The 16,079-nt window shown below is 42.5% G+C and overlaps 2 protein-coding genes across 6 annotated transcripts in view; both read left to right on the forward strand.

Annotated features, from left to right (window-relative positions):
* LOC6503164 (dopamine D2-like receptor) overlaps nt 1-11,737 on the forward strand; it is a 58,570-nt gene extending 46,833 nt beyond the window's left edge. For 2 of the 5 annotated variants that reach the window (XM_032453054.2, XM_044716914.1), the window contains 7 exons: nt 1,278-1,387; nt 1,451-1,703; nt 3,778-4,076; nt 6,789-7,091; nt 7,872-8,006; nt 8,563-8,663; nt 8,735-11,737. In XM_032453054.2, coding sequence (XP_032308945.1) covers nt 1,278-1,387; nt 1,451-1,703; nt 3,778-4,076; nt 6,789-7,091; nt 7,872-8,006; nt 8,563-8,663; nt 8,735-8,946 — 1,413 coding nt within the window. In that variant the 3' untranslated portion in view covers nt 8,947-11,737. The remainder of the gene's footprint in view (nt 1-1,277; nt 1,388-1,450; nt 1,704-3,777; nt 4,077-6,788; nt 7,092-7,871; nt 8,007-8,562; nt 8,664-8,734) is intronic. The other 3 variants (XM_032453055.2, XM_044716916.1, XM_044716915.1) reach the window with 3 other exon arrangements.
* Nucleotides 11,738-14,034: 2,297 nt separating this feature from the next.
* Nucleotides 14,035-15,487, forward strand: LOC6503165 (alpha-tubulin N-acetyltransferase 2). The gene has a single exon (XM_001963518.4). It carries the CDS (start codon nt 14,111-14,113, stop codon nt 15,263-15,265), a length of 1,155 nt encoding a protein of 384 aa, XP_001963554.1. The 5' UTR covers nt 14,035-14,110; the 3' UTR covers nt 15,266-15,487.
* The last annotated feature ends 592 nt before the right edge of the window (nt 15,488-16,079 follow it).

The following is a 16,079-nucleotide window of genomic DNA, read 5'->3' on the forward strand; positions in this document are numbered from 1 at the left end:
ACGCAGCCAGGACACAGCCCGGGCAGGGACAGGGCCATATAAGAGGACGCCTCCTATTCTTGCCGCTCTATGCCGTCTAAAATAAACCAGGAAAAAAACGAGAGCCAGCTGACTTTAAATGCCTTTATGCTCACAATATACATAAATTGAACATTTTTCGGAGACGAGGGAGAGACACTTTCGCTGAATTGGAAACCGCTTACACAATACTCCTGGAACTCAAAAGACTGAATAGACTTTATCCGGGCAGTGGTGTTCGGGTCGGGGATGTGGTGCGAATAGGAATTGGAAAAAATATTAAAAAATCCAACGAAGCTTGAAGCAAAAGGAAATTCAATGGAAAATGGAATTCAAAGCAAACTTTCGCCAAGATTAAGCCATAAATAATTCGACAAATGTTACATTTTGTCTGTGGCACTGAATACTGAAATAAAAATAAAACCATTAAATGCAAGAAATTTACTTACTCTGAGTAGTCGACAAAAACGAAGTCGATACCTTGGAAAAAATACATTATAAATTATAGTTCAGTTGCAGGCAGGCGAGCAGAAAACGCCCGGCATACGCTGCGTATACGTAATGTGCCTGACAATGGTTTTTTGCTCAAAGCTGTGAGTGTGTGTGTTGGGGGTGGGTTTTTCGGGTCGGGGACAGGACGTAGTCCTTAGGGGAGGATGAGCATTCGTGCGTGTGTCTTTATATCAAAAAGTTTCTGCCACTTTCCTTGGACGAGCTCAACTTTTGTTATGCTCGCTTAGCTCGTCCGCCCCTCAATGGAAGGATATAGACGAAAGTCTGGCATATACTCCCATATACACTGCTGCGATGCTTTCGCTTTTACTTTCCCGCCACCCGCTTGTGTGGCGGGGTGCGTGGAAATATTTTACACTCTTAGCCCGGCTAAGACCCGGCTAGAGTTTCACTCTCTGTTTGCCTACTTTAAAGGCAAGCCGATTGGAAAAGGTTGCAAAAAAGCAGGATTGGATGAATGAATCAATGAATGGAAGAATGAAGGCATGCACACACACACACACACACACACATAGGCAAGCCAAGGAGCAAGGATCCAGCATCCTCCTGTCAGTGTGTGCTACAAATTGTTTGGCTTTGGTTATTTCTTGAGTTTTTGTTCGGGTTTTTATGGAGTCTGGCGAAGTCTGAAAACTAATTTGTGGCAGCAGCAGGGCAAAATATTGTTATTGATATTCAACAAAGGAAGAGACAACTCGCAGAATCGGTTAAGTAACTCTCTACGCATACACCTTTTTTCTCCTTAGGTAAATGGAGCCTGGGCCCTGCCTGACGTTGTTTGTGATTTCTATATAGCCATGGATGTGATATGCTCTACTTCATCGATATTCAACTTAGTTGCCATCTCCATAGACAGGTGAGTCTCTACTCCATTTATTAGTTGTCTGTTTTCTGACATATGAGCTCCTGTATCTCGCAGATACATCGCTGTGACGCAGCCAATAAAGTACGCCAAGCACAAAAACAGCCGCCGCGTTTGCCTTACGATTCTGCTGGTCTGGGCCATATCGGCTGCCATAGGCTCGCCCATTGTTCTGGGCCTGAACAACACGCCCAATCGCGAGCCCGATGTCTGCGCCTTCTACAATGCCGACTTCATCCTCTACTCCTCTCTGAGCAGCTTCTACATACCCTGCATTATTATGGTTTTCCTCTACTGGAATATTTTCAAGGTAAGATTTCATCTAAAGCAAAGGTTTGTCTTAATTTTTAGGGGGTACCAAAGTAGCATATTATAAAGTATTAAAATTGAATTACCTATATGTTAAGGGAATATTTCAAAACATTTTTATATCATTCTTTAAAGTCAATCACCTTTAAAGAAAGTTTTCGTCACCTTCTTAAGAATCAACACCAAATATTATTCTTTAGGAATCTTAGAAGTTGTTAAACCTTGAATAAACTTAAAAAAAATAATTTTTAGTACAGGGTGAGCCACCATTAGTACGTTTTTGAATTTCGTTGTCTTAAAACACAAAACTAGATACACTAAAATTTCGACGTGTAATTAGTGATACCATCCGCGGTACGAAACAATATGTTTTTTTTTGAAGATCGTTTTTTTAATTTCAAATGTGTCGTCGAAACGGAATGAATTTTGAAAAGAAATAGGGATACGAAAATTGGTAAAAAAAGTTCGAGAGAAAGTTAGTGGATAAATAAATTGATGTTAGTAGATAAATAAAGACCGATGTTATGCGGATTGAAAAACAATATTACGACTGTTATGTCAAGTAAAAATGTCAAATAAAAACAAGAAAGGAAAGCTAACTTCGGGCGGAGCCGAAGTTGATATACCCTTGCAGTTCAGTCGCAGTCCGCTAGGTGGCGCCACGCATCATATATTATTAGATATATAGCGGATCGTATATAGTCGGCCGATCCTTATGAAAATTGGCAGATCAGATTGCTTTTCCCAAAATAGAATCTGTACCAAATCCCATCTTTCTAACTTAAAAAACACCAAAGTTATGTCAATATCGATCGTTCTATGACAGCTATAGGATATAGTCGGCCGATCCTTATGAAATTTTGTACACAAGATATTTTGGTCAAATATAACACGTGTGGAAAGTCTCAACTCTCTAACTTAAAAAACACCAGTTATGGCATTTCCGATCAATCAGTTATATGGCAGCTATAGGATATAGTCGACCGATCCCGGCCGTTCCGACTTATATACTGCCTGCAAAGGAAAGAAGGGTGTGTGCAAAGTTTCAACTCGATAGCTTTAAAACTGAGAGACTAGTTTGCGTAGAAACAGACAGACAGACAGACGGACAGACGGACAGACGGACCGACGGACAGACGGACAGACGGACATGCTCATATCGACTCAGGAGGTGATCCTGATCAAGAATATATATACTTTATAGGGTCGGAGATGTCTCCTTCACTGCGTTGCACACTTTTGACCAAAATTATAATACCCTCTGCAAGGGTATAAAAATATTGGGGTAAGCGAATGGCATACTCTTTGGTCATTAGAGGAAGGCAGTCACGAAATAACAACAACCGAAATAATTAATAAAAAATATAATTTTATGCTTATTTGATCGTATTTTGAAAAACGTACCAATAGATGGCCAATCCTGTATTTTAAAAAATATTACATAGAATAAAAAACTCAAAGTTATTAGTGCCAGAAAAATACTTTTTTGTAGGTTCTGCCTAAGTACTAAAAATCTTGTTGAAAAAAAGCAATTTCCCTGAAAACACTCCAGGACTAAGTATTTATGAAATGAAAATTTAAAAGCCAAGCCGGATAAAAAAGAAGCAGCAGCTATTACCCTAATCAATATCATTTAAAAACCCATTCAAGGAGAAGATTTGCTTTGTATTCCACTTTGCAGAGGCCTTTCCTCGGCCCAGAGCCACAGGCCACAGTGGCAGCCAATCAAAATCGGATATAAATTCCCGTGCGTGGCGGAATCAATATCGTTGGCACTGTAAGTCCTGCTGATGCCGGCAAAAATCGCAATTTGCAATCCGGCCAAGAATCATTGGGCCAAGCTTTGTTTGCGTTTATCATCTAGGTAGGGGAGGGGAGGGGATGGGAGGGACAGGGAAAGGGAGTGACGGGGAATACCCATGTATCCGGAGGATGCAAGCGCAGCAAGCGTCATGGCCTAATCCTACGTTCTAACCACTTTTTTCCCTCTATGATTTCTCTGACTTTTTCTCTGACTGGATGTCTGACCTCTTCGCTCTCTGGCCCCATGGTCCTTTCTGCTGCTCCTACAAAAGGCCCTGAGGAGTCGGGCGCGGAAGCAAAGAGCGGCCCGTAAGCCCCACCTCTCGGAACTGACTGGCGGCAGTGTCATCGAGAATATCGCCCAAACCCGCCGACTGGCCGAAACGGCCCTGGACAGCAGTCGGCATGCCAGCAGGATCATGCCGGACGAGCCGGCCACCAACACGGCCAGCGGCTCCAACGAGGAGGAGGACGAGAACGCCATCTCTCCGGACATCGATGACTGCCACGTCATCGTCAACGACAAGTCCACCGAGTTCATGCTGGCCACCGTTGTCGAGGAGACGGGCAAGTGAGTACTCCTCTTGGTATTTTCTATTCGGTTATGAGCTGGCAGGCAAGATCGACTTTCAGATACCCTGGAAAATTATTCTAGGGGTTCTGAAAGTTTTTCATTTGTATTATGAATAAAATAATTTGATATGAAATAAGTTCTCTACTAATGAAGTTATATAAAATAAAATGATAAAGGCTATTTATTTATCAATATATTTATCAATGGCTCTATTTGCCAATATTTAAGAGCTTTGAGCAAAAAATTTAAAAAATATTATTAATAAAAAAACGAAATATTGTATGAAATTATTAATACTATTCAGTTAGGCGCGACCTATAATATAATTCTTCCACATACGCGGTGCGTAAAATCTGGCCTCACAGTGTTTTCTTAAATAAAAAAATTGAATTGATTTATTTAAAATATTAGTTTCTTGTGCGGATGAACGAAGTCATATTGAAAAATAAGCGAGTTTTAATTTGTGGCGCGGTTGTAAATTCGGAGGTACCATTTTAACATAAAAACAAGAAAGGAAAGCTAACGGGCGGAGCCGAAGTTGATATACCCTTGCAGTTCAGTCGCAGTCCGCTAGGTGGCGCCACGCATCTTATATTATTAGATATATAGTGGATCGTATATAGTCGGCCGATCCTTATGAAATTTGGCAGATCAGATTGTTTTTCCCAAAATAGAATCTGTACCAAATCCCATCTTTCTAACATAAAAAACACCAAACTTATGCCAATTTCGATCGTTCTATGACAGCTATAGAATATAGTCGGCCGATCCTTATGAAATTTTGTACATACGATATTTTGGTCAAACATAACATGTGTGGAAAGTCCCAACCCTCTAACTTAAAAAACAACGAAGTTATGGCATTTCCGATCAATCAGTTATATGGCAGCTATAGGATATAGTCGACCGATCCCGGCCGTTCCGACTTATATACTACCTGCAAAGGAAAGAAGGATGTGTGCAAAGTTTCAACTCGATAGCTCCAAAACTGAGAGACTAGTTTGCGTAGAAACCGACAGACAGACAGACAGACAGACGGACAGACGGACAGACGGACAGACGGACAGACGGACATGCTCATATCGACTCAGGAGGTGATCCTGATCAAGAATATATATACTTTATAGGGTCGGAGATGTCTCCTTCACTGCGTTGCACACTTTTGACCAAAATTATAATACCCTCTGCAAGGGTATAATCAGCCCATTATTGACTGTGAAAATGGTAAAAAGAATTTTTTAATTTTTTTTTATTGTATAAAAGATGTATGAAAAATTTTATTTAGATCCGAGCATTACTTTTTGAGTTACGTTACGCACCGACTTGGAAAAATTTGTTTTGAGAAAAACGCGTCCAAAGTTTTAAAAGCAATTTAAAGTATATATAATATAATAGATAGAAAGTAACTGGATAATCGGTATCTCAGCGAGTTTTGTCTGATCAACATGAAACTTTCACAGGATATTCCTGAGATAATGTTCTATTATATAATAGAACATTTTTGAAAAGATTTTTTTTTAAGTTTCAAGCCATCCTGCCCCCTTAAGAATATTGTGTTTTGAAACTTAAAATATATTCGTAAAATAGGAATAATGGAATTAGAATTATAAATAATATCAAAGAAATAGAAAACAAACCAAACTCACAAGATATTTGTCCCAAACTGTCTCGATAAACAGAGGATAATAATAAGTTATAATTAAAAAAAAATATTAAAAATATAGAAGCTGTCCAAGTAGCTCCGGAAAACCCATATACCCTCTCAAGTGAAGTGTCAGTCCCAATTGGCAGTTGGCAGGCGAACTTCAGGGGGCTCGGCCTAATGGACGGGCAGTCTCTGTTTTTCTGGCTATCTGCGACGATGACCCCGATGAGAAGTTTTGGGCTCAGCAGTTTCCCGGCTCCTGGCTCCTTTTTTCTATGGGGGCACCTGGCAACCTGGCAACCCTGTCAGGGGCGCAGACCACCCGGCACGTGCCACGGACACGTAGAAGATAAACCAATCGGTATATGGTTACTGTTTCCTAGTTTTTTCTGCTGAGTAAACTGCACTGCCGAGGAAATTGACAATCTAATTGCAAGAGGAGCCAAAAGGAGTAGAGTCCTTTGCACTCCATAGTCGGCAGATTTAAAGTTGGCAGACACTGCAGTAGGTTGGGGTATCCTGCGCAAGTCCTTGGCCTGCGGCGCGATGTCCGAAACCGAAAACGAAACCGCCATTGAGTGCGAGCATTAAGCGGCGTCAATTAGCATCCTGATGGCATCCTTAATCCAATAAGGACTCGAAATGAAACCGTTAATGACAGCAGCGGATGCACAAAGAGACGGTTTAAGATGGGTTCGGGGGCTTTGATTGGGTTTCGTTTTTATTTTCCGCTCCTTCGCCGTCCTTGCCATCCCTTTTAAGGGACCTCGAGATCCTTGAGGCAGGGAGCAGCCAGCAGCCATCAGCCAGCAGCGAACAGCGAGAAAAGAAAAATAAATCTGAATAATTCAATTAATGCAACACTTAATTAAAACTCAATCTTGCCAGGCCGATTAATTGATTTCCCCCCCTCTCTCTCTCTCTCTCTCTCTCTTTGTGTCCTGTGTGCTTGATTGATTGATGGATGGATTGGTGTACTTGCCGTGATTGGATGCATTGCCGTGTGAAAACTGGAAATCCGTGCAAATCCCGGCCAACTCCTCCCCGACTCATCCGCGCGGCAGCAGCGTCGTGGCCCAAATCACCACCCAGCCCCAACTGGTGGTCGCCGATCCGAACGGTAATCATGATTCTGGTTATGCTGCCTCAAACGTTGACGATGTCCTTGCAGGCGTGGGCGCTCCGTCCTCCGCCGGCGCCTCCGCCTCCGCGGCGCCGCCCAGCAGCGGCTCGCCGCCGGATAGTCCGCTGCCCAGTGGTGCCACCCTGCAGCGATCCAGCGTCAGCAGCCGACGGAACACCGCCGACGATTCGCCGAAGCGCGGCGACCCCGCCGCCCTCAGGTCAGTCGCTGTCGATAACACCAGGTATTTTTCCATTTTGCTTAAGTGGCCTGCTTCTATATGCCTTTAAATTGTATCCTAAGCCCATCCCTAACACAAACATCCCTTTTTCCTTAGAGTCTAAGGCTTAAAGCACTTCTTTCCAAGCGGCTATGAACACTTAGAAAGTAGTTCTCCTCATCAACAGTATTTTCAAAAGTAGCATCAGAAACTTAAGTATGTTTTAAATAAATGTAAAAAATTAAGTAAAGTCCTTCATCAGTTATTCTTAGCTTACTCTGACTAGTTTTCCAGAAAAATGTGGAATAATTTACGATTTTTTTCATTCAATCTAAAACAATCATTTTCTGACAAAAAAATTTAGTTTTCTGCAACATAAAGCATTTAAATACTTAGTCAATTATTCAAAATATATAGGAAAACCTAATGAAACATATTCTCATTTCTTAATCTTCAAAGTCTTGTAAAAACATATTTATGTTTTATAAAAATAAATTTTTTTTTTCTGCAACCTCTGATAATTTATATATCCATTTCGTACAGATCGATTAATCCCATTTTATGCTGTTTAGCTGACTGACTTAGCTTCCCAAAACTCCCCAGCAAACCAACACTTACCACTCACTACTAATTACACCTAGAAACCAGCACTTTGGCAACACCTTTACCTAACCCCCAAGAAAAAAAAACAGAAAACCACAAATAAGCAAACCAAAAATAGTGCCATAATACCTCTATTACTTCCCGCCCGAGATTGCGATTTGATTCCGGTTGTTCGGCTCTTTTTCCATTCCCCGTTCACAGCGTCGCCATGAAGCCGTTGTCCTTTGTCCGGTACGGAGTGCAAGAGGCCATGACTTTGGCACGCAACGACTCAACGCTATCGACCACATCGAAAACGTCCTCGCGCAAGGATAAGAAGAACTCGCAGGCGTCAAGGTGAGTCCGCCATCGCCTGCGTCCTCCCTAATTACAGTTATTAGTTTGACCCTTACCTACACTGGTCTTTATCCTTGCTGCCTTTTATACCCTCTCATTTTTTCCAGATTTGTCAAGGGGCTTATCCTGCAGGGATATAGGATCATGTCCGCTTGTCCATCTGTCCTTTAGCTTTGTACTTAAGCTGCTACACAATTTTTATAATTTTTCTCGTAATAATCGATGGTTTAAATCGGAAAATTATATGCTTTTCTTTCAGGTCTAAGAAGTCTTGTCCGTCTGTCCGTTAACTTGATATCTAAGCTTCCAAGTTGTTAATTTTCAAAGCTATTGATCTCAAATTTAGTACATATCCCTATTATCTTTATAGCTAGTATACAAGTTGACCGTTCTCATTTTAAAAACAATGTATTTCTAAAAATTATCCCGTGGATAGAGCGTAGCAACTTCGAATTCCTCCAAATCCAACCTACCTCACTATTTCCCTTTTTTCGGTTTTGAATATACAATTTTCCATGGCTTATTATCCTTGCGTGTGTATCCAATGCTCCTTTAGATTCACGATATACAAAGTGCACAAGGCCTCGAAAAAGAAACGCGAAAAATCGTCGGCCAAAAAGGAGCGCAAGGCCACCAAAACATTGGCCATAGTTTTGGGTAAGTTTTTTAAGCGCTTTACACCCAATGACAGAGTACTGTATAATTTTGGGAAAAACGAACACGAACAGGTGTCTTCCTATTCTGCTGGCTGCCGTTCTTCAGCTGCAACATCATGGACGCCATGTGCGCCAAGTTCAAGAAAGACTGCCGCCCGGGTCTGACGGCCTACATGCTTACCACCTGGCTGGGCTACATCAACAGCTTCGTCAATCCGGTCATCTACACGATATTCAATCCCGAGTTCCGCAAGGCCTTCAAGAAGATCATGCACATGGGGTGATTGAAAACGCCCCTTGACAAACGCGGGAGCAATGCGGTTCGAAGGATACGTACGGCAGTACGGAGCAGTGTGCCAAAAATGCAAGCAATCCAAGAAGCACTAAGATCCCAACTCGCCACTCAATTAGGCATTTGGGTTTTGTGTTGAATTATTTATCGTTTATTTCAACGTTTGTTGGTTGTTTCAGTAGCATTAAGCACGTATGTTTAGCTATTTTATGTAAATAGATCCTGTATATATCGACTAAGGAACTCGATGTCAGAACTTAACGAGCTGTAGGCTAGGCACAATTTTAAACAATTACGTTTAGCTAACCCGACTAGCGTTATACCTAATACATAAATTATACACAGCCCAAGCAACCAGAAAACAGAAAACAGAAAGCAAACTCCTCCCAAGGACCCCAGCCAGAAAATCTAGAAGTAAGTTCGTAAAAATCAGCTATTTGGCACCTTAGGATGTACGGTTCGCTTCAATCAGAGACGTAGTGCTAGTTTTTGTTGGCTGCTCTCGAAATTCCGAACATATCACGAGCAGCTGGCAAAAATGTATTCCCAACCCCACCCCCAGCCGCCCAAGTCTCTGACACGCCCCCACCCGCCCCATTTTTTCCAAAAAAAAAAAAACAGAAACAAAAACGCAAAACGCAAAACAAAATTAAATTTAAAGACTAGCTAAGTGTAGTAAAGAAATCCATATCTCTAAAAAGTAACGACATGCGGCTCTGCTGGGAGCAGTCCTGTGTCGATAATTGGTATCGATATTTAGTGTGTTAGTTAGTTGTCGTGTATCGATAGGTTAAGGCAACAAGCGGTACTTTGAGGTCAGCGCTCGCCAGCAACAACACTCACAGAACACTAACACGAATGATCCGAATAAGTTAAGAGGGATTTTTATAAAGCTTAAGTTTTGTTTAGAGTTCATTGACAGGGCAGTCCTTTGGCGAAAATCGATAGAGTACCGACCAACAGTCGATAAGATATCGATAGCCATTTGCACCCCTAACTCCATTCTTTTTTTTCGAAGGAATGAATGTACGTGTCTGGCAAAGCTTGGGAGTTCTTCGGGTAAGCCCTGGTCCTGGCCGAGCTCTTGTCAGGATACATACTGAAAAAGATCGACAGTTATCGAAACACTCACGCACACAAGAAGACACCACAACCAAATGAGCCCCACAAATCGAAACTAGAAGAATCGGGGGCCCTGACCTTGACGTCCTCCGCTTCCGAGGCACCACTTTCCGTTCACTTGAGTTTGAGTTCACACTGAGAGAAACACCGAGTAGGGTGGGAGATAAACGATGTATGCGCATTTAAAACCAAAGTTCGTACATAGGCTAGGCACTAAACTCTAGGTAAGATCTTAAGGACAGCGTACCTAGTACGCAGACATAAACCAGATATAGAGTACTCGCTAACTATATCAGATAGTCGGTAGCAGTGGAGAGGGGGAAGGGGATAGGAGGAGGGATGGCGAGAATCAGGGTATGTAGATTGCTAGAAGCAATTAGCTCCAGCTGAAGACCTGCGGTAGTATGTAGAGGGATACAGCAGATATGTGTATGTGTTAAATACTCGATAGTGCAGTATCAAAACTGATGAGTTTTGAAACAAGGACCGAAACAGCCGAGCCCGACGCCCCTGGCGCACGTCCCGAATAAGGGGGGGAGCATGCCCCTTGCTCTCGGTCCAGACCAGGACCAGGATCTGCCAAGGACATCCCATGGACCAAGGACATGCGCCCACGGGCATCGATGGGGCGTTTGGGTCCCTGATTTCAACGGCCGTCCTCTTAACTGTTTCTATGTGACAAATAATTAATAGATACTTAATCGTACTCGTACACGTGTAATACTTTATACAAATTCCATATATGATATGAATGAATATTGTCTAGCGTCTAAGTACTATAGAGTCCCCCTCTCCCCTTCCAAGACCCACGAGACCCCTAAGAAAATGCCCCCAAAAGCTCACAGTTCTGTGAAGTCCCCTTTGTAGTAAAAAGAAAAGCTCAACTGTTTTTTATACTTTCCTACAAAAAATGAAATACAAAAATTAAATCATATTTGTATGCATGCGTGTGTGTGAGTGAGTATATCCTGGGTGTAAATTCTTTTTTTTTTTTAATAGGTAGCTAAGATTAGAATTAAGACTAATTAACAAATAACAGTTCAACTTTCAGAAATGCTCCTAAGTTAGGTTCTTCCAAAGAAAACGCTTATTAATTATAGAATAATTGGTAAATGTGCGACTTGTGCAACTTGAATTAACGGTAAACATACATATATACATATATAGACAAAGGATATACGTACACCAAATACAACAACTAAAACTAAAACTAAAACAAGAAACAACAAAGATCACACTGAAGAAAATCGTAGCTTGATTTCCCGAATCGTTAAATTGTTATCTGTTATTGTTATTTTGTGGTTTTTATATAAAAACACGATACTCTTAAGGTCCCTCCGTAACATCAAAATATACATATAGCGAACAAGGATCTCTGTACCAAGTAAGCATACGAGCTATATGCATAATATTTAGCAAAATGAAACTATTTTAAAGCAATGTTCATTACTTTTATCGGTTTTTATCGTTTTTTTTTCGACTAGAACAAGTTATGAATTATTAACTAATTGACGCGTAGGCTAAGCTCTGAGAAGGCAAACTATTTCAAGGATAATTACACAATAGCTAATGAGAATAATAATAGCGAATAACATGATTAAAGGATAACAGACAACCTAATGTAATACCGAACAGGAAATGAAATAAATAAAGAATCTGAAAATATTTCAAGGCAAAAACTATTGAAAACTTTCTATTCAAAAGGGGGGCATCGGGTTAAAGTTGAAGTTCAGGCCCGGGGCCCGGGTAAGTAAAGCACTCTTTGTTTCCGGATATATATCAGCGTTTTATTGCATTTATATGAGCTGATAATAAAATTCCAATAAGCATGAAAGGAAATAAAAATACTCGCAGTACTCGCCCAAGACAAACAAGGATGCTGAAATCAATTCGAGGCGAAAGCCACGGCTGGGAAAACCAAAACCGTAACTAAAAGAGTCTAAATAGATAAGCGCAAAGCGAAGGAGGATGCGCCAGGACTCGCAGGACCTCCCCCTCCCACCGCTCGTCATCGTCTAATGGGCACTCAGTCAGACAGCCAGGAGATGGGGGTGTTGTGGGGGAAAGTCCAGGACATATCCACAACCACGTCCCCAGAACTACGCACAATGAAAACGAGAACGAGGAGCTACCGATGTGAGTTTTGTCCATCTGTCCGCTGTCCGTCTGTCCGTGTCTTAATATGAAATGGCCTACACTGGAACAAAAATAAGGAGCCCCACCAAGGACTTCCTTTCGTAAAACAGAAAACTATGAACTGTATTTGAAGCCATTTATATTCGAAAACTATATTCAAATGGCAGGGCATTGTCCGTCTGTCCGTTACTTGACATAAAATTGTAGTGTACACTGCCACAAATTTATATATACTATATATACCATATTCCCCTTTTAAAGAAAACTAAGTTTTGTTTTAAAAACTATACTTCAATTAAGAAAATAGAATTCTGCCTTTTCTAGTAAGACTTAAATGAGTTAAAAAATAATACAACAAATTATTTGTCTATTTATTAATTATTGAACCTTTAATGTGCTTATTTTTCTCAGTGTAAACGCCAATTTTGTTTTCGTCTTGGGCTCCTCAACGTCTCTGGGCCGTGCCCTGGCCTGACTATAAATACAAATGTAAAAAGGGCAACCAGAGCCGACCCCTGACCCCAGATCCTGTCGCCGTACACTATCACACACGTAGCACACACATAGACAGGCAGTGGCGCCTTCGTTCAGGAATTTCTAACGGTTATTGTGGGTGTGCGAAAGTTGTTCCATTCGATTGTACGTCTTCGGCTATTCGAGAGTTGTGTGCTCTATGTCCATAACTAATTCGAACTAAATGATGTACTAAAGTGTTGAGGCAACTCGAAGGCACTAGACACTAGACAGGCGGACAAACGGACAGACGGACAAACGGACAAACGGACAGGCGGACAGTGCGTATGAAATGTTTTGCGCCTGGGGGCGATATCTTATCGTTACACTCACTGGGTGGCGATAATTGACAGACCATTAACGTTTGGATTGCAAGAGCTAAAGTACAACAACTACACAGATACACGTGCGGGCAGGGCCCACAACTACAGATACAGATACAGCTACAACTGGAGATACAGATACATACCAAGCGAATAGCATTTAAGGGTGTTGTCCTGTCGTTAAAGGCATATGTCCGTGTTCCCTCCACAGAGAACTTTGTGATTTGTGAAAATATATCCATGTATGTAGGCGTATGTGCCACAGAGTATGTATCATGATCGGAATTCGGGGCCAGCCTTTAAGCTGCAAAACCAAAACCATCTAAGCAGTAGTTAACTTTGGGTATTTTCCAAAACGGACCAGCCGAGACCCTCTTGGCAGTGACCCGGAACGAAATTCCGGCAGCCGGAAAGTCAAAATCGAAAAATATGCACACCACCAGAAATAGTTTAAATACACGGCCGAATATTAATATGTGTAGAGGCCCGAGGCCTCGGTCCCAGGGTCCTTTGGTCCTTTTTTTCTGGGGGCACGATGGGGTTAGTGCAATCAAGCATGCTTTCTCACTGGATTACTGTCCTTCACGCTCGACGACTCTCCAGCCCGGCCAGAAAAGAAAAGAAGCTCGGGCCACTAAGCGGCTGATATGGGTTAATGTAACTTTTATTTCAGGCATTCGATTATATTCGTACTTTAAACCAGCCAAATTGCTTGTAATTTTACCCAAGTGTTGTATTTTTGTCTTCTAGCCGATGCGCCAGTGTCATTGGCCTTTTCGCTCGACCAGGTCAATGGGAGACTTGGGTGCTCTGTTGGCCGAGGAAAGGAGAGTTTTTGGTCCTTGAAATGGCCATAGACTCTCAATTAACCCCCAAGCTCCTAGTCGTAGCTTTCTAAGTCGGTAACTGTCACCCAAAATAATCCCTTAAAGTAGGCCACTCCATTTTTTTGAAACTTCTGTCAAAGCAACGACTTGGAGCACACCTTGGAATGGATCATAAGTTATCAGACGGCTGAACCAAAAACATCTCAACCAACCCACAAAAAACGAAACAATAAAAATGGTGGAGTTTGAGTTTGACATCAGGGACCTGTTCCCACAGGAGATCATCCGGGTCCAGCCACACTTGCTGCGCCCCCAGATATTGTCTGCCTTGCTGAAAGACCAAAATCCGAAGGCCGCTCCGCCAACACCGGGATACAAGCTCAGCCGGATCATTGACGAGATGGGGCAGCTGTCGGCGGTGGCCCAAGGCCTGAGGACTGCAGTGACCACCGCGGAGAAGGTGGTCGACAACATGACCAACCACGTAATCTATCTAATGGCAGACAGCGAGTCGGGCCGCTGGGCGGTGACCGGATTGCTCAAGGTCGGCACCAAGGACCTCTTCCTGTTCGACGAGAAGGGCGAGTGCCGTCGGGCGGACCAGACCCCGGCCATCCTCGACTTTTACATCCACGAGTCCCGCCAGCGGCGCGGGCTGGGAAAGGCCATCTTCGACAAGATGCTCGCCGACCAGGGCTGGTCGCCCTGCAAGTGCTCCGTGGACCGGCCCTCCCCGAAGCTGTTGGGCTTCCTGGGCAAACACTTCGGTCTGGTGCGCACCATACCGCAGGGCAATAGATTCGTGCTCTACGAGGGATTCTTTGACGACGTGCCGCCCGAGGGTCAGAGGAGCAGGGGCACTCGTGGACCAGGTGGTGGAGCTGGCAGTGTCGGACCGATCGCCAGCATGCCGTGCCGCGGTCGTCTGGCCAATCTTCCGGGCTCCTTTTACAACCCCATTTCGGGCGGCCGCATTCAGGTGCCAGTGGGGTACCCCAACAGCTCCCACCGAAGTGCAAACGCCAACAAGAATGTCAGCTCGAACATCACCAACAAGATGGTCAATAACCCTAAACTCCCCAACAAGATCACTTTCAACAACGATTCCAACAACACCAAACCCAATAATACCAACACGAACAGCAATTCCAACCATTCCAACAAATACACCAACAGCCCGAACAATAACACCAATTCCAACTGCAACCACGCCTCTGGATCACACCCAAATGCAGTTTCAAGCCAAGCTCAAATTCAAAATCGCAATCATATGTCCCAAGGACCTGGAAGCTCGAGTGCCGTGCCACAATATAAGTCAGGGGGCCGTTTCCGGTCCAAGCCGAGGTGCAGCAGCATGGCCCAGATCATGGGAAGGGACTTTGATCATTAAGCTCCCGGAAGGACTCTCGCAGGATACACATAAGAGTCGGCTCTGGCCACGCCCACGCGTCTCGGTTTATATTTTCTTTTGACGCGATGGCGCGTTCCACGCCGCCCTCAAAATTAATGGTAGTTCCTGTTCATTTCGGAAATTGTATAAAGGTACGCAGTTAGTGACATAACGCACCTGAAACCAGCTGTATACAAATACAACCTAACCTAATAGCACAAATTGTTTTTAGTTTTTGATTCAAATAGTCTGTGGGGCTTCTAAATTATATATAAAATCAAAGACGTCATCTTTGAATATACCATAGAAACTATTTTTTTCCAGGGTATACTAATGTTTAAAGTTTTGAAATGCTTTTAAGGAATAATCTCCGATCATATGAGATATAGTGATATATTCTTGATATCTTCTTGATCGAGATGAAAATAATGAATCATGTCCGTCCATATGAATGATTCTGTGCATTTTATCCATTTCCTATAAACTATTCAGGGTTAAAATTATTCACAAAACCCTTAATTGATTTTTGGTAGATCTAGTTTAAAATATAGCTGCTATTATGAACCATCGAAAACTGTTATATAGCTGTTATGCTATTTTTTTTTTGAAATTTTTTAAGACAGTGACTTGCTATCAATATGCCAAATTTTTAAATACAGCGTGTTTTTAAATTGATTTCAGAATGTATTCCGGATCCGCGGACTATATTTTATTATAGTCAGAACGGCCGGCATCGTCGACTACATCCTATACACTAGTTGAACTGAACGACAAAAAATGCAACAACTCAAGTGTTTTTGAAAATAGAATTTGA

The sequence above is a fragment of the Drosophila ananassae genome, chromosome XL (assembly GCF_017639315.1).
Source record: "Drosophila ananassae strain 14024-0371.13 chromosome XL, ASM1763931v2, whole genome shotgun sequence".
NCBI lineage: Eukaryota > Metazoa > Arthropoda > Insecta > Diptera > Drosophilidae > Drosophila > Drosophila ananassae.

Bases quoted from the DNA above. Each gene is read 5' to 3' on its own strand.
- LOC6503165 (XM_001963518.4), top strand. From the start codon at position 14,111: ATGGTGGAGTTTGAGTTTGACATCAGGGACCTGTTCCCACAGGAGATC.